Genomic DNA, 18,448 nt, shown 5'->3' on the forward strand with positions numbered 1-18,448 from the left:
CTCTGAAGACCGACCGACAGCCGGAGAGCCAGACAACCTCTTTCTCTTCATGAAAGCTGGAGTGCGGTTTATTTGAATGTTATGGCGACAAGCATCTTTTCCTCCGTCTCTACTCCGCTTGGATATACACAAATTGTTAAAAGAGGACTGCTCATGATTTGTATTTGGCCGGTGCAAAGGCACTAACCCGCAGGGTTCCTCTTCAGACGGCATCCATCAAAAGCACAGGAAATCTGATGAAGCCTGGTGGTGAGAGGACTAACACGCCATGGAAGACCTGACATTTCGGGAACAAGGAACTGCTAATGATGAGGACCTCTGGTTCCCACTGGTGCCATTCAACTTATTCAGTTGCCTTGTTACATTTCACTTAAATAGATTAATAATTCCATTTTTTTTCATTTAAGTTATATATCACACTTTGTTTTGCTAATTAGGTACCCTTGAGCTATTGGATTTCTTCTTCTTCCGGGAAGTTCTTGTCAAGAACCACAAATATTTTCTTATAAAAGAGTCTCACATAAAACAATTCAAACAATGTATTAAAGTGAACCTGAAGAATGAAGAAAACACTTTAAAACAATTTTGCATGGCAGAATGCAACCATGGGTAAAACCAAAGAAGTTAATCACTAAACACATACAGCAGTTTCACATGACATTACAAATCTTATATGAAAAGAATGCAAGATGAAGAGTCTACCGGCCATTAATGAAAATATTTGGACTTCTCTATCTTTGTTTTAAATTGCTTTTGACAACCTTTAAACATCTCTATAGTGAATTCATTAAACCAACCCTATTCATTGCATAACATGGTGGATTGGAAACTCAAGAATAAAATAATTTGATTTTGGCAATAGCCGATGTGCCTCTTTCAGTAATATCCATAATATTCGCATATTTTCACTGCAGATAAATTGCCCCGAGATGTGAGGCAGCCAGTTCGGTCTTTGCATGGATTCATGACATTGTTCTTAGACATAAATTGACAAGAACTGACTGTATTTTGGAAAATATATTTTGCAAGAAAACATGAAAGCAGTGTTTGTTGTACGATTATGACCAACCTCATTTTTCTCTGTTTAGCGATGTGCAATTTTTTTGTGCACTGCAAATGGGCCAAAGTGCTTCATGCTCATTCGTTGATTCCAAGAAAATAATTAAGAAAATGATTCTTTTAACTGCTTTATCAATACTGCATCTGAAGCCATGATTCCAAAAAGAGGCATCTTAACTTCCCCTGCAGGATCCAATTTGAAAAGTATCGCTTTTGTGCTTGTATCGAATGTTGAAACAATATTATACCTCGAACAAGTTCATGTGCACAAAGATTGCATCATTCAATGCTCTCTCTTACATCATCAAGACGCATAAGCTCATTTTTATGCGTCTTTACACTACATACAGGTGTAATTAATGTCATTTATTACGGCAATTTTTTCATTGAGTGAAGCACAGTAGTAGTATTGTGCAGCTTGGCTGCCTTCAATGGCTGTGACAATGAAGTCATTAAAATTGATCGATGAGATACGCCTTGTTGAGATATATCAATATATCTAATGATTAGCTCCAATCTATCGAGTCAATCTATCACTTATGTGAAAGTGTGTAGCAGCTGAAAGCCCAAATGAGAAATTATAGCTTTGTGAAACGCACGTCAGAGCAGATTCTAAAATATTTTCATTAGATGTTCAGATTCGACTTGTTCATGACTCGACAATAGAACAAACATCTAAGCGGGATTTCCCGAAACTCTAACCAAATTGTTTGAAAAAAGCTAAAAAACACAAAGGGGATTAAAAGATGCAAATAATATTGCATCACTTTCGAACTTGAAGAAATTTTCAAAGAAAATTCAAGAGCAGAAAATTTCATCAACCAAACTGAATAATGAAAAGCAACCAAAACTTAAAGGTTCTTTTACCATATCTCATATATATATATATATAATATATGTATAATATACATACTTCACTGAAAACTCTGCAAAACAACCCCTAAATATCCCGAGTTAAATAATCCCATTCACTATGAAAAAAGAAATCATTGACAAGTGTCCAGATTTCAAAAACAAAAGGGAAAAAAAATTTAGATGCTGTAAGATTTATTGACCACTTCCTGTATTCTGTGAATTGCAGATAAACTAAAGCATTATGCATGGGTGATGCTTAAGATTATTGTGCAATATCTGCTTTATGCTCAGGATTCCCCTGATCCCCTAACAGACCTGATGGACGAGATAATCAGAAATGGGGGTTGAGGAAAAAGGGGGGAAGAAAAACAGTAGGAAAGGGGGCTGGAAGGAGAGGTAGAAAGTAGATGTGTGTGTGACAAAAAAAAAAAAAAAGAGGAAGAGGACAGCTAGGGACATGTAGAGTTGTGAAAGAGTAGAATTTGAGAAGGGCAACTAAATTTATGTGAGGCCGAAATGGTTGGGGGAGGTATGGTGAGTGTGTTTGTGTGTGTATGTGTGCGCACGTGCCTGTGTGCACGTATGATTCAGTGGCAGTGGGCAGCAGATGTCAATGCAGGAGGTAAGGCTTTCTCCAAACTGAACAGACCCCCCATAAACATTAGTTACTAACAGACCTGGTGTGTGTTTGTGTGTGTGTGTGTGTGTGTGTGTGTGGGTGGGGGGGGTATTATGGGAGGAGGTGAGGAAAGTGTAAAAGTGTAGAGGAGTAGTTAGAAAACAAGGGGAGAGAAAAGTACTAAAAAAGTACAGAGAAAGGAAGGAATAAAAAGAAACAACAGGCAAAGTGGAGCTTTTAGGAAGTAAAGAGTAAAGCTAAGAGGAGAAAGGAGGCATTAAAACAGCAGATGAGGAAAGGATGTGACTTCAAATGTAGGACAAACGTCAAAGTGCTTCGGTCCTGACGGGCAGACGCATCTATCGTGGCACCAACAGGCATTTGTAGATATCCATGTCAAATTTAATATGCCCGGAGATTATTAAAAAAAAAAAAAAAAACATCAATTTTTGAGTAATATTTATTCCAGATGTGAAGAAAAACAACTTGGTGTTTCCCCTCAGCTAAAAACAAAGGTTCCAGGTAGATGTGTGAAAACGGTTCAAAGCTCATCATTTCCTACATTATTGGATTTCCTCTAATATTTGGATCTTATCTCGAAATGTTAGAGAAAAGAACCATATACTTGTATCTTGATGGTAACACTTTAATGGTAACCTCCATTCATGTGCAATTGCACTTGTTGACTAACAACCCCAAATCCATTTAAGCCAGTGTAGAAAATATTTTCCCTCAGCGATTAATAACTACAACAAACTAAGAAATCACAGATGTCAAAAGCTGGAACAACTATTAGAAAAAAGAAAATAATTATATTGCATTTAAAAATGGATGAACAAAAACACTTGGCATTTGAATTTGTAAAGAGACATGAACATCTCATCAGATATTGCAATGTTTGCATCAAACTTTCAATTATTGCACTATTTCACCTTTCCACTGAGGATTGTGGGTTCGTGTTTTTCGGCAGGGTAGATTTACTAATTTTCTTCAAGTATCTCGGGACGCTTCGTGACTCATTTCAAACAAAGACTCTAGGGCAGATTGTTCTGGCTGACAACCACTATGACAGAAAATAAGGCTAATTCCATGTCCAGAAATCTGTCTTGTATTCATAAACACATTCCATTGTTGACCATTTTAGTGAAATAAAATGAAAGTAACCATGAAATGTCTCAGGGTCCCGACAGAATCTTCCATGAAGCTCCGAAAAACAATTTTCCAAGAAACTGTTATGCGGGTGTTGTGGCTATTCACATTATTTTCATCCAACTCTGCACTTACCTATATATGCATTTGCATATACATACACAAGTACATATTAATCAACCATAGACTCAATTGGCAAATAACAACGTTGGCTTTCGCTTTTCATGCTTCACTCATTCTAACTCTATTTCAAACTGCTTGCTGAATTCTCTGAAAGCAAATTTTGGATCCCTTCTATGTGATGTATTGAGCAACTTCAAAATAAACAGTATCCTCGTTTCACATTTCCCCCAATGATCCTCCACCAAACCATTTAAAGTCAGTAAGAAAACTAAAGGCTAGCAAGAGCAAGTTGCAATGTTATGACATTCTGTGATGTAAATGAAACTCCAAACACAAAACACCTCAGTATGTAACATTAAAACTCAAGAGAGTGTGGAGAATACAGAGGAGCAAACTGTTTTTAATCAGTACCGGTCCATTAGCGCTAACTGCACGAACATGACTGACAAGTTGTTATTGCATGATATGTTTCAATGTCCAGATCATTCCCATGGAGACACATATAACATGAGGAATCAGGCCCAAGTAGATCGATGATCTCTGATGCCTGCAGCGAGTGTCCAACCAACGGATCGGCAAAAAGTCCCAGAATCAGTAAATCCACGCAGCAAAATGCTGCAAAACCTAACCTGTCTCTTAATATCCTTCCCAATGAAATGATGTAACAATTCATTTTTTTAGAGGAGTACCGTATTTTCACGACTATAAGGCGCACATAAAAGTCTTAGATTTTCTTCACAATGTGCGGCGCGCCCTATAGTGCAGTGCGCCCTGTGTGTGTGTGTGTTGTTGTAAGGCGGACATAGTAGAGAACACCATGTGAATGTTAAAGGGGGAGAGTGGGCGTTGATTGTATATAAAAGAACTGGTATGTGCGTTATGCGGAACATTGTTGTTTTAACAACCCTGAAAACATCGCCGACAAACACATCCATCCCGGCCGCATCGCCAACATGGACGAGATGCCGCTCACTTTCGACATCCCGGTGAGTCACACTGTGCAGAAGAAGCGGACCAGCACTGTAGTGTTTCGCACAACGGGGTACGAAAAGTCTTCTTGGAGACCACAGTTTCACTAAGAGTGGAAGGCAGCGAATGGATGATAGATGCTCGGGCTAACGTGTCTGCCGGCACCGTTGTTCGAGCTTTGAAAATTTGAATACCAAACTCAGTTTTGCACCCGCTCTATTTTTAAATACGCACACTTGTATGCTTGTGTGTGTGTTGTTGTTGTAAGGCGGATGTAGTACAGGACATCATGAGAACGCCATTTCCCTTCGCTCTCTCCTCTACAAAACCCTGCCTCCTGCATATTCTCTGCGGAATTTGCATCACAAATCAAGCCGGAATCTCCCAAAGGTGCTCTGCAGGTAGTTAATGAATCACCATTCGCCGTAATGTCACTTTTGATCCCGCCTCGTTCGGTCAAAGCCTCAAATATTTCAACAACGTTAACAGAACAGGAACTAATGTTCCATTTTACAGTGGAAGACGCCATGAAAAGAACAACAACAGAGAAGCTGAGGGGAATGCAGGAGACAGTGAGGATTTCTGTTGAATCAATGGCCCTGTTTTGATATGCATATATAAAACAGAGCTGTATGATAGATAAAAAATGTGTAATTATATAATACTATTATGATATGATTTTAACTGTTGTTAAGATCTCGCATATTTGTTGCTGAAATTTCTTCTGTTCCTCTAAGGTGTTCCAGGAAGACCGTTGGATGAAGGAATTGTGTATAGAGACGTTTATACATTCTCAGATTGCCAGTAATTCTGTGTTTACAGTGTTTTGGAAAAAAGTCTTGGTCCTCTTCACTTTGCTTCACAATGGCCGACTAAAGAAAATAAGCTCACGCTGTTGATAATGGGAGTACGAGATGAAATCCGTGTCTCGGCCAACCGCTCCGATCAAACTAACTCTTACTGCTATGCATCCAGATGTCGGCTTATAAGGAGTTTACGACCGCCACGGGAATACTGATGTTCAAGAGAAATACCATCACCGAAACAAGAAACATCCAATCCCGCTTCATAAAAATGCGGAGAGCTTGATGGAAAGTTTCTGTCTCAGCCTGCAAACTGCAACGCCATGTCATCATTCGTGTGTTCAGTGCTGTAAATGCATGAGATTAATGATGTGGTTTCACCTACCGGAGTTCTGGCTTCAAATTTACTCTCCGGTCGTCTTGTAAGCACTGTTCCTCAATTGCTGTTAGTCTAACACCATCTGAGCGAGAGCATCGAGATGAAATGCGAGGTGAAAGTTCTCACTCGTTCTCCGGCAAGTGCTGCGGTGTCGAGTCAGATCCCGCTATAAATCAAATAAAACGGGTGAATTAGCCGGTTCTCCGAAGCTCCTTATTGTTGCTCACAATTAACAACCTCAGGGCCAAAGCAAACCTAACAATCCAGACCTCAAAACCCCATCCCTACTTTGAGGACCTGCCCTGGAGCACCGGCGACTATTTGTTCTGAATGCTCAAATCCAGACCTCAAACCTCCCCCTTTACACCACAAAATCAATCCCATCTCCAGCTTTAGATGCTTTTCCCACCCAAATGACCTTTGCTCTAAGCCTGAATTACCTAAACCTAAAATGCCCTAGCCTCAGGTCTGGTTACATTCTCCCAGTCACAGCTGCACGTTTCCCTCCGGGTCTTTTCCCCCCACCAGCGGGACCGGTTTGATGCAGCACAAACAAGGAACTCAGCGGTGTAAAACAGGGTGCACTTCATAGAGAGGTGATGTCAACAAGCAACGTAGACAGATGGGACTGTGTGTACCGCGCGTGGTTCCGCACACACACATGCCTGCATGTGTGAATGTTGTGTCTGTGTGTCACTCTGTGCCATTCTCCATCAACAGACAGTTTTCAGAGAGCCTGAGTCCTCTTTGAAGTGATCTCATGAGAGCGATTAGGTGCTGCAGCCGCCCTGCCGGGAGATGGATAGCATCATGGAAAAGGCAGCGGGTGACACCGTTCAACACTCACGTTTCTGGATGGCAGAAGGAGTTAATGAGTGTCTACAAACTTGCCCGGAACCAGGACAGTGAAGTTTATGACAACAAATGTCTCGCATCTAAGACCGTGACCATCTCAAACTATCGGGGTTGCGAGATTATAAAATCCTGAGGCCGTTTTCAGGCCGATGAGTTTCGATTGTTACGAGTGTGGTGATTAAACTCACGAGCAGCTTTCGTGAGGGGATTTAGGGAAAACTTACACATCAAAAAAGAGTCTCTTTTATTACGGTAGGAATGAATCTAAGCCACTTCAAGACGCCCAAAAAGGTTATTAGAACTGAAGAAGCCTCTCAGATGAGGGGGGAAACGTCTTCAAATGAAGAAATTCAAGTCCGGTTGCCAAGACAAGAAGATTTCGACCAGAATTCACCACGACCTGGACGACCAAGAACCTCCAAAGAAAAATAAGACACTGACCATTTATCGAGAAAGAATCGTGTACAGTCCTTTTGTGATGAATTAGGATGTTTCTGCCAATTTTCTCCTTGCAACAAAAATATAAAATATTTTCCTGTCGTCTTCGGTGCAGAAAGAGAACCCCCGCACATTTAAAAACAGGTACTCCTTAAAGGTAGTTTGCATTGATGCATGTGCTGCGTGATACCTGCATCTTGATGATTTCTCACGCAGCCAAATGGGAGAATCTTACAGGTAAACATATTTTTCCCGTCTTGTTCATTGTGAGTGCTCTGCAATAATCAATTTCATGTTGCCCTCTCTCTCTCTCTCTCTGTTTCTCTCTTTTTCTGATTCACTGTCTCATTCTCTCTTTCTCCTTTTTTCCTTTCTGTCTCACACACAATTTAATATCAATTCACACAGTGATCAAGGAGCCACACCCTGGCAGAGTTCACGCATTCAATGCATTATAAAAGGTTACACCCCTGTTTGCTCTGGCTCAGGTTCCAATTGGAAACCGCGGGCAAGAACTTATTTTCCCATCCAGTGATATCGATGAGGGCGACTTTGGCATTTTGAAAAATCAGCCATGGACGTGACGATCAAAAATGCAAACAAAAATGAGAAGAAACTGACAGATGGAACGTCTAATGTGCCAAGTTCCTCAGACACGCATGGTATAATTGTTCTTTTCAGGTTTGTTGCCAAGTTTGAGTAGTTTTATGAATTAAAAATGATAAATTGCCCTTTTTTTTTTTTTTCTCTCTGTCGCAGGTGAGAACTTAAATATGAGAAATATGAAGGGAAACTAATGGTTGTGAATGTGGCATGTAGCTGTTAAAGCAATTAGGGAAAAACAGTAGACTTCAATAAGTTAGAGGAGTTTCTTGGAAAAAAAAAAAATCCTGGGAAGCCACACAGGGATTACGCAGTTATCTTTCTAAGAAGGGGGGGGGGCGGATGATTGGCTTTCTCTGCTCACAGCTGGTGCGCAGGGGTCAGGATTCACATTTAGGTTTGCATGAACACAGCTGAGGGTGCGTACCGGTACGTTCCAAATTTAAGTTTTCACCAAGACACACTGCCATCTATCCACATTGTACGCAACAGCATGTCTCGCGCCTGCGTGTGCATCTTTATGGTAACAAGTGTGCATTCAGCAATGTGTGTATGGGTTTCCACCCAAACAAAGCATGTTTCCTAGAAGACTAGCTTAGCTGATGTTGAGTGTGGTGGTCTGGCTGTTTGGGCTGAGAGCAGGGGATTTTCCCCTGCAAGCTAATTAGACCCAGCAATGATGTCATAAGGCAACCATGGGTCACTGTTGTCAAGACGACAGGTAGTGTGTAAACTGAGAGCCGTACAGACAGAGTTTAGTTTTGGGGATCGTAGTTTACAGCAGCAGCTTTGTTAACGAGTGACAAGATGCATTACTTTTGATTTGGAGTATTTTAGGTCATTTATGAATAATGTTCTGATCTAATGGCACGAAGTGGGACTTACAAAAAAACAAAAAAAAAATCACACATAAATCCGAGATATATGGCCATTACATTTGTATAGCGGCACAGTTTAGCAGTGTTTACATGCTCCACGAAAGCCTGTAAAAACTCCTGTCCTCCACTAACCTTTATACACACCCATGCATGTATACATGCTATCACACAAGCGCAGTGCTGTGCTTTAGGATGTTTGTGTGTAGGTCTAATTGGCCCAAAACAATGCTGTCTTTCTCCGTGCTCAAAGGGCCTATAAAGGATTCCTTGCCAGATGTGGCCATGCTGGTCCTCTACCACATTGGACTCTCACACACACCCACACCCACTAACACACACAGACACACATAAACACACACACACACACACTCGCTCTCCCTTTCTCTCAATATGGTCCTCATTTAATCAGGCGGTGTGACACACCATAGAGCCACCGTCTTAATATTTAGCATCATATCATACACAAGTGGTTTCGCTCTATAATGTTATTTGAAACGCGTCGACAGAGTAATCGATAAATAGGCATATATGCACACGGGCATCCGATTCTAATTCCATTTATGTATGCTTTGTAACTCTGAGCATTTTATGTCACATGATCTCAGAAAAAGGTGGTATTTTCTCTTTTTTTTAGGCACTTTAATAGCTGAGAAAAAAAAAAAAACTAGTGGACTTGCACCATACACCGAGCGAGGACAGGATTTATTGATGAGAAATATTGAAGACATATTCCAGCCTCTCCAACTGCTGTCTTATGTGAATAAGTCAAAGCTGTTTAAGACCGCAGAGATTTCCCAGCATTTTGTATACAATGGGGAACACAACAAATGGGGCCATTTACCCGGAAACAAAAAAAAAAAAAAAAGGGAAGAACAAAGATACATTCAGCACTGAGAAAATAATATCAAACTGTCAAAGAGGGGATGTGTGTATGTTACCACCAAAGTAGAAACCCTCAAAGAGCACAGACAGTGATTAATAATTCATTCAATGACTAACAACCCACTGGGAGCCGATCGGATTCTGGGAAAAGAGGAGGGGAAGAGGAGACAGTTGTGTTTATCACCCAAATTCAGACCTTGCCAACAAACTGGAAATAACATGGTAGTGATTTTACGAGACAAAGCTAGTCTGTCCGTCTTTTCCGTACCCGAATCGAGCTCTACCGTTGAACGATATCTTATGTTGCATGTGCATGATGACGATATAACGGTGGAGTTGTAAAAGCAGGGGGAGTTGGCTGGCAGCACGTCAGTAAGAGACAGAGAGGTTGGCGTGGAGAGAGTTCCCGGGTAAAAGTATAAAAGGACGAGATCTCGGGAGAGGGGACTGTAAAAGTTTGTGGAGCTCAAAACGAGTCTGATTGTGAAATAGGAGCAAGATGCGTAGGGGTTTTTTTCAAAATGAGCCGAAATTAAAAGGATTCAAAGAATCACAAGCGAGAAGGGATGTAAAATGGAAGGACGGAGAAACTGATTGGTTCGGTATTGATGATCGATATGAATTGAGACGCCAATATCAGACTGCAAATGCCGCGGAATTATCTCAGTAAAAATTGTCCTTTGGATGTAGGAAAGTAGACAGTCTTTAATAAATGAAACATGAGAAAAACAAAAAGGATATAATACCTCAATCTGGATTAACAATAAAAAAAGTTCAAGTATTTGACACTGTGAGAGTACACAGATTTCTTGGGGAGTTTTTGGGCTCCAGTTTTGAATGTTGCAAAATCTCGGTGCGGTGTGTGTGGTGGTGATGCATTGCCCGTGTCGTTTCACATGTAACTGACATCAGGGAGGAAGCTTGAGTTCCCAAAACAATATCAGACTGTTAAATGTGAGCGTTGAAATTAGTGCTAATTTGACAACTTTTATATGCTGCTCAAATTTCAACACAATAAAAAAAACGTCACAATGCTGCTATACTGATCATCACATTCTGCTCATTTTTTGAATTTTTAAATTCTTTAAATTTATTTCATTTGACTCATGGACAACTAAAATCTGCCTATTCAGAGGGGAAAGAAACAAAAAATAAAAAAGCCTAGAATAATAATGTAAAATGATAGAAGCAATAAGAAAACTAGATTAACATCCTAGAATTAAATGTTGTTGGTACACAGGTATCGTGAATATTTATATTTTTGTGTATAGATCCCTGCCATGATGCATTGGGGTAGGTTTTGTATTGCCTTAAAAACACATAAAAATGCCAGAAAAATAGCTTGAAATGGAAACATAAACCTTTTTTTCTATAGCATATGTAAACAGGATGTTGTATACCAACACTTTATTTGGAGCTTATGTAAATACTTTGATAATGGTCATCAATTTCATTTGGACACAAAACATTTCGTCAACATTACCACAATACATCTTGAGCTCTTTTCTAGTCTGAGGAAATGTACCTTGGGACCTCTGGGTCATTAACACTTGCCGAAAACCCCTTGCGTTTTTGGCCACAACACAACCACGTGCAAGCCCATCATCATTTCTCCTGCATCTCCCTTTCATGAGCTGTGGGTTCACTTACAACCACATATACATGCCACTTCCTGGCATCTGTAATGTGTCACCTTTTCAGGAAAAGCGGAAAAAGCTGCTCAGTTTCAGCACTGACCTCAAAAAATGTTGATGTAGGTTAACGCGCCACCAGGACAATCGCCGCTCGGAGATTTTGAAACAATGTCGATATTAAAAATCTGCAGTGGTTGTATATTCAAGCGGAACGAGAAAACAATTTGCGGTGGATTGTTTGTATAGAAATACGGACAAAAAGTAGGCTCTCCAATACGTGTCACAAATTAGCGGCTTGAGGTTTAAATTATTGTAACTGGGAAGGTTGAAATGACCCAAAGGAAACTCTGTGGTGGTCAGGTCTTTCTATGTAAAATAAATAGTGACGGATGAGTTTATTTTCACTGTGGCTAAATAGAAGGGACTGGGAGAGAGAGAGAGGGAGAGGGAGAAGGAGAGAGGTGGAGAGAAAGAGGGAGAGAAAGAGGGAGAGAGAGGGACAGGGGTTTATTTTTACTGCGGCAAAATGGGTTTGTTTTAACTCTGCCGTGTTTGGAGTTGACTTATCTTCTGTGTAAGCGAGGCAGAAAGGCAGGAGAAACAGAAGATAAAGGAAGCTAGACGAGGGACAGGGAAGGTGAAACGCAATAAGGTTAAGGTAGAAATTGAAAAAACGTTGAGAAGCGTACTGAAAATCAGAGGATGAAACAAGTGTTTTAAATGTAATAGGGATCTGAAAAAGCTACGTCCCTTCAGCGGAGTGAGAGTCAAAAAACACACATATGCACGCTCCATTACCCGCGTATGAGAACCACCAAAAGTGAGCTCACTCTTGTTGCACAATGATTTGTGATGTCACAAGTCTTATTGATCCTTGCATCAAAACACAGAATAGCATTTTTGTCTTTTCTTTTTTGCTCATGTGCTTTGAAACACAAGACCTTTTGCAAATGGCGGTTGGGATTAATGGGCCGCAATATCAAACATCCGCAGCATCGTGGGTTGACGCAAAGTCGCTTTTACGTCACGTGCAATATTTGTAGTGTTTACAAAGCAAGGGAAGGCGAATATTACTTTGTTTTGCATTAGGATATTGGAAAACTGTTAAACCAGCAAACATATCTAAGCTATGACATTTTATCTATACGGACTACATGGAAATACAAACAAAAACAGCAAGAGAATACAATATGTTTTATTTCCATATTGTGGCATCATCATGAAGTAGCTTTCTTATTTGCTGGTGCCTTTTCAACTTATTGACAGTTTTCATTTTATCAGTACAAACTTAGTGACTCTGTGTCTCTTTATTGCAAGTTTTCACCTATTTCCTATGGGAGTTTGCCATGGTTACCTTGAAGAGATACAATACAAAAGTCTGAGGTTTGTTCACACCCATATTTCACATTTACAGTTACTGTGTTTTTCATGAAGTCACGCGGGAGATGCAGGTGGTTTTAATGGAAAGTATTTCCGAGGGCGCAAGTCTTGCAGGCTCACCTCATAAAAATCTTCAAAACTAAAACTTTTTAAGGAATGAATGTTGAAGAGGGCGAGACATTTTAATCCAATCATTATACTGAATGACCAAATAGGACAAATGACCCTGTTTAGTTAGGGTCATTTTAGAAAAAAATGGATAGTAGTCTTATTTTAGAAATACCAAAGCAAAGAATTATGAAAATAATCATAAATAAAAAAATGAAATAAAATAAAATAATAATCAAGAAATAATGAAAAAAGAAATAAAGGAAAATTTGACTTTTTTCTTTTGACTGTCTTGATGGATGACAGATAAATTATATTTATATATTTCTTAACCTGTGCATTACTGCGTTGTCATTAATGCAATACCCTCGCAGTGAAATAAATCACATGCTGGGTGTATGGAGGGTGGGTTTACCTCAACATTGCGCTTTTTTTTTTTTAGGATTTTTTTTTTTTTTTTTCCAGGATTTTTTTCAGGATTTTGCACATTACGTGTAATTACAATGACAAAACTAGAGCCATGGGACATGAGGCAAGCTCTGTTACTGTATGTTTTCTTCATCCCTCAGCACATGGGAGCGCAGAGGTGTGGCAGACAAGAAGCAGGAGCTATTTGGAAAAGTCAGTCCTGCTCAGAGATACAATTCAGCGTGAAAACTGGAACCTGTTTGAAAAGGGGCAGCACCTCCGAACGATTCCAGACAGTCAACTGGAATTATACAGTAATAAACACGTGCCACGCCTCACTCTTCATATCGTCCTTCAGCCGCAACCCTCCCAATTTTACAATCTGTTTGTAATGCAGAAAGTTCCAATCTCCACCAATGCATCCACTGGCCCAATTCACAAAACTGTAAGGCTCTACTAACCAATCGTCTGCACCTACCACTATTAATATGCTTACATTTCTTCACATTTTGTGTTAAAAATGAACAAAAAAATAAATCAAAAAACAGAAAACCACTGGAAGCCTGTAGAAAAGCATTAGCTGTTTTTTTCATTAAAATGTGTGGAGGTTTTATTTTATTTATTATCGTTACAAATGTAACATTTTTACGGGGGTGTATGGAGCAGCTGTTTTGAATAGAGGTCATGCACTGATAAGATTTTCCTTTCAAAACTTTGAACATTTGTCCAGTCTCAGTCATGATATACGGAGAGGTGAGTTGCAATAGCCGGAGCTGCTGCTATAGTTCCAGCGCTTGCCAGAAAACTTTCCTCAATTTGCCGTCATCCTACATTTAACTGACGGGTCACCAATGTCGGGCTCACTGAAACAATTCCCCATCTTCCTGCTCTACAAGGACTCAAACAATCATAAATCCTGAACTGGCGATGTGATAGCAATCAACAGTTAATACATCTCACATAGATAAGAAACAAGACAGGCTGCTGTTCTCACCCACAATGCTTCAGACTGAGAGTCTGACTGCACTGACGGACCCAGCTTAGGTTTTTCACCCACAGTGACCCGGATATTTACCGGTGATAATGTGTTACCCAGAGTAATAGGAAAGCAAATAAAGAGTGAACGCAGGAGTTTTTTTGCAGCAGGAGTTGTTTTTGATGGGCTAATACAACATCTCGCCACACTTGACCGTCAATGTATTGCCTGAAATCGAGCCCTGAAATGACGCAGGCCAACATTTTAAAATGAATCTGTAGCACCTGAAATGTTCCCACACCTTCTGACAGTTTGTTTTGGCAGCGCAGTATAAGTTCTGGGAGACTGTCCAGTCTGCATTTCATCATCGCTGACAGATTTTACTTTTTTAAGATTGTGTCAAACCACAACCGGACAGCAACTGCTGCAACCAAATCTGATGCGAGAGCAATAATCGCTAACGTGGCATCAACGTCTCCACCTCAGTAAAGCACTTTCTTTGTTATTATAATCCATCCATCCATTGATGGATTTGTTCTTATAATATTTTGTATTAATATCTAAAAAGTCCCTCATTACTTGAGAAAACAATTTGCTAACACGATAAGGCGGATACTAATCCCTCTCCATATTATGGAGTATAAGATGTATCAAAATGATCCCTTCTAAAAAAGGGTATTTGTTTAAAAGAAATTAAAATGATCTCAGTAGCCTTTTGCCTTAGTGTGATCCAATGTCATGTTTCCAGTCCAACACAATAAGAAAAGAAAAATGTTCAGTTGAGCATTATTTGGTAGGCAGTCTGACAGACCAGTAATAATACTTTCAATCAACTACCTCTCTGATAAAGCAGGGATTTCCTGACAGAATTTCCAGTGATGGGAAGAATAAATAAATATTGACAGTAGCTAGATAGATAGAAGTATTCCCTGAAAGAAATAAAGAAAAAGGTGTTAGTCCTACATTCCAACCCAAATTGGCACAAACATAAGATTGGCCCTTAATATTGAAATAATAGCGTTTGAAGAATACAATAAGAAGACGTCAACAGACCCAGACAGTTGATGGACTGAGTTCTGTTAACCCAGGATTTAAACTCGTCTTTATCCTTCCAGCGAGTCACTACATCGTCCGTCCATCGTGCAGGTTCAGATTATCTCAGAGGTCTGTTGATTCCAGATATTCCCCCTCTCCCCGGAGCCCGTTTTTGATATTTCAGGCGATCTGCGTTGTGCTGCGTCGGCCGCAAATATCTGAGTCTATTGGCCGGAGGCCACAGGGGGTCAGTGACAGCAGTGTCTGCAAATATGGTCCAGATGGACAGAAGATGAGTTTCACACAGGTATTGTTGGCACATGAAGCACGAATCCTATTTCGGATCCTTTAACTTCTCTCTATCTTTGACGCTCTATTTGATGGCAGAGACGATTTATTATTTCAGAGGGAGCGAAAGAAAAGTAGTTATCATCATACACTGGAGATGGAAAAAAAATGTTTTTGGTGTGGCGACAAAAAACTGAAAGAAAAAAAAGAATCGAAATTTCACGGTGAAATTTGCAAAAGATCAGATGACTGCGAACAAGTCATTCAAAGAGCCACATAGTGAGAGATTATCAGGTCAGTCAGCGGGTTATAAAGGAAGAGGATGCAGCGGCTGGAACCGCCAGAATATTGATCGCCGCGGGCGTCAGTTCATCTCACCCGAGACAGCTGCGGCCTGTCCTTCCTGACCTCTAGATGAAATATACCTGCACTTCAACGGCGTAGCAGATATTAGTCCCTATTTATCTCTAAGAAACCTGCTGGGAGCGAAATGAAAAAGACAGATTGACAAACTGTGACAAGACTGGATGGCAGAGTCTTTAACTTGAAAGCAGAAGAAAAACTACAATTTGAATACCTCCCCATTACAAGGTGTCCATTAGTCTTTCTAGGACACCGGCTAGAAAGAGGACAATACCAGAAATGCTCGATCGGCCTCTTATCAGTAACTTGGCAGGCATCCTTGAAGACGGATATTTGAAAAGACACCGCTCAGATGTGTTCCTTTTGTAGCGTTAAAAACGGGAAGCGGGGTTGACAAATTGTTGGTATCTGACAGATTTGGGGCTGATAGACATCTCAGCTGGTCTGCTTTTGTCTCAGTGGGAGAACCTGCCAAAGAATTGGATGCAATAACGCTGGTACGTCTCGGTGAAGCGACGGGGAAACATTGATGAAAATAATTGTTTATATAAGCTTTATTGTGACTTTTACATTTCTGTTTGCCTTGGACCATCTACACCGTTCATTTTCAGCTGTATATCGACGCCAGTTGAGCTACCAGGGGACAGTATTTTGAAATACATTTCATTTAATTTTTTTTTTTTTTTTAATAAATTGCCAAAAATTAAAAAATGCTTAAGTTTTGACTCATTGAAAAAGAGACAGAGGAAACTTTTACTGTAGTAGCAAATCAATGAATGGTTGTAAAAATATCTAACAATCAGCATTGTTTGAAAATGTGTTTTAAATCTGCATTATTTAAGTGATCATATTCAAAGAGGAACTTCTAATTATTATCAAAATCTACAAATTCTTAAAAAAAGACAGACATATTTGAATTCAAATCATGGATGTTATAAAACTTGAGGAAACTTTTTGAAACAATGAGAATGAACGCCGTTGCGTCCGACTCCAAAGAATTCAATGCTTTGTGATGCCAAGAACAAACCACAAACAAAAAAAAAGTCCAGACTTCCAAACGGTGCATCGTTTTAAGATGTTTCTTTTTGCCGGAGGTTATAAACCTTTAATACGTGACGCTCCAGATGGCTCTGTGACCATGGACCTGGTGGGTCAAATGTGATGCTGGAACCTCGGGGAACCCGGACCTGACATTTTGCACTTTGGCCCGCGAGGCTTGAGCTCATGCTGACAATTATGTCTGGCCACTGAGCAAAAAGAATGAAAGGGAAAGCAAAGCTATGATGGATGTGGATGTGAATTTGTTCGAAAATATACATTTTTTTTTTTTATTTCTATGATGAAAATGATATGGCTGGGAAGACACATGCAAGCACACATTGTGTGTGTGTTTGTGCGTGTGTGTGTGTGTGAGAGAGAGGGATCCAGAGGTGTTATAAAGAGAGAAAAATTTGACCCGCGGGTCTTTGGATCGAATAGCAGGGGTTCAGTTCCGTCACATGTTTGACCTGTCTGCCCGGATAAGACCGACATGCACGCTGAAATGACCTCAGACAACAAGATATTCTGCTTGTTGGATATAATTGACCACACATTTCATGTACTAAAACCACTAAAATCACCCATTTGAGTTTTAAGCGACATGAGAGATTAGTTTTTTTCATGTTCATCAATAATACTTGCTGTTTTTTCAAGCTTTAAGAGGAAGTCCTTCTCTCCGAAAATCTAAGATACTCCTTGAGCCTGCGGGTTTAGAAAGTGCAAAATATTTACCAATGTGTTGCTAGGGTTCATGTATAAATCATGACCTCTGTAAAAAGTTAATCTGTTTTCGGAAAGTTTCCGTCACACCCAGCTTTTGGATAATCAGCAGGAGCAATGTTTGGGCTGGGGAAATATGGATTTTCTTTTTAATATTCAGGTTGTAGATCCTAGACTGATAAGCAGTAACACAATATTGAAAAAACAGCTAATAAACCTTATCCAGACCTCTGAAACATTTAATTCAAAATAACTGATGCCATGCTTGTGTGTTTACATCTTTTGAGCCACGCTATGCTGCAGATTAGCCTCCGCCTGGTCACCCCTCTGTTGCCGAATCTATGATTTAGAGAATACATTTAACATATTAATTCAACTAAAAAACAAGCAGATGTGGTCGTTTTGGAAAAAATATCCCTGCTTTTTGAAGTGGATAAACTTTTAATGACATTGCAAGTGAATTCGGGATCAGATAAACTGTTATTTAACCAAAATTACTTATGCTATCAATATAATCAACCCTTTTGACAAATACCAAAGATGTACTCATTAAACAAGGTTATTGAAATGTTATTGCAATATTTCTTGCAGAGCTGTTAAAAATGTAATCACATGATAAATATGCAACACGGTGCCTTAATGATATAAAGGTTAAATGATAATAGATCCACAAAGGACAGCAGTGAAGACAGACCAGAAGTGACCCCATAAACCTTGTCGCTTCTCACCGTGTATATCATTGAGATTTTTGATGAAGAAGTAACCCCGTAATTCCATTAATACATTCATAACACAATGGTAGGGATATGAAAATTGCAAAAAAAGAAGTAAAAATCAGTGTGTGTACTCTATTCAATACTCTAAGCCGGTAGTTCTTAACCTT

The 18,448-nt window shown here is 39.7% G+C and overlaps 1 protein-coding gene across 3 annotated transcripts; it reads left to right on the top strand.

Annotated features, from left to right (window-relative positions):
• Nucleotides 1-2,524: 2,524 nt before the first annotated feature.
• Nucleotides 2,525-6,086, top strand: LOC147229263 (uncharacterized). 3 transcript variants are annotated; one of them, XM_086155962.1, is made up of 4 exons: nt 2,525-2,536; nt 5,043-5,175; nt 5,291-5,346; nt 5,512-6,086. In XM_086155962.1, the coding sequence occupies exons 1-4, from the start codon at nt 2,528-2,530 to the stop codon at nt 5,671-5,673; spliced, it is 360 nt and encodes a 119-aa protein (XP_086012088.1). In that variant the 5' UTR covers nt 2,525-2,527; the 3' UTR covers nt 5,674-6,086. The 3 variants fall into 3 exon arrangements, with proteins under 3 accessions (XP_086012088.1, XP_086012089.1, XP_086012087.1); XM_086155963.1 differs by lacking the exon at nt 2,525-2,536 and adding an exon at nt 4,286-4,399; XM_086155961.1 differs by lacking the exon at nt 2,525-2,536 and adding an exon at nt 4,706-4,791.
• The last annotated feature ends 12,362 nt before the right edge of the window (nt 6,087-18,448 follow it).

The sequence above is a fragment of the Fistularia commersonii genome, chromosome 11, assembly GCF_037954325.1.
Source record: "Fistularia commersonii isolate RoL2024-O1a breed Wild chromosome 11, RoL_Fcom_v1.0, whole genome shotgun sequence".
Lineage (NCBI taxonomy): Eukaryota > Metazoa > Chordata > Actinopteri > Syngnathiformes > Fistulariidae > Fistularia > Fistularia commersonii.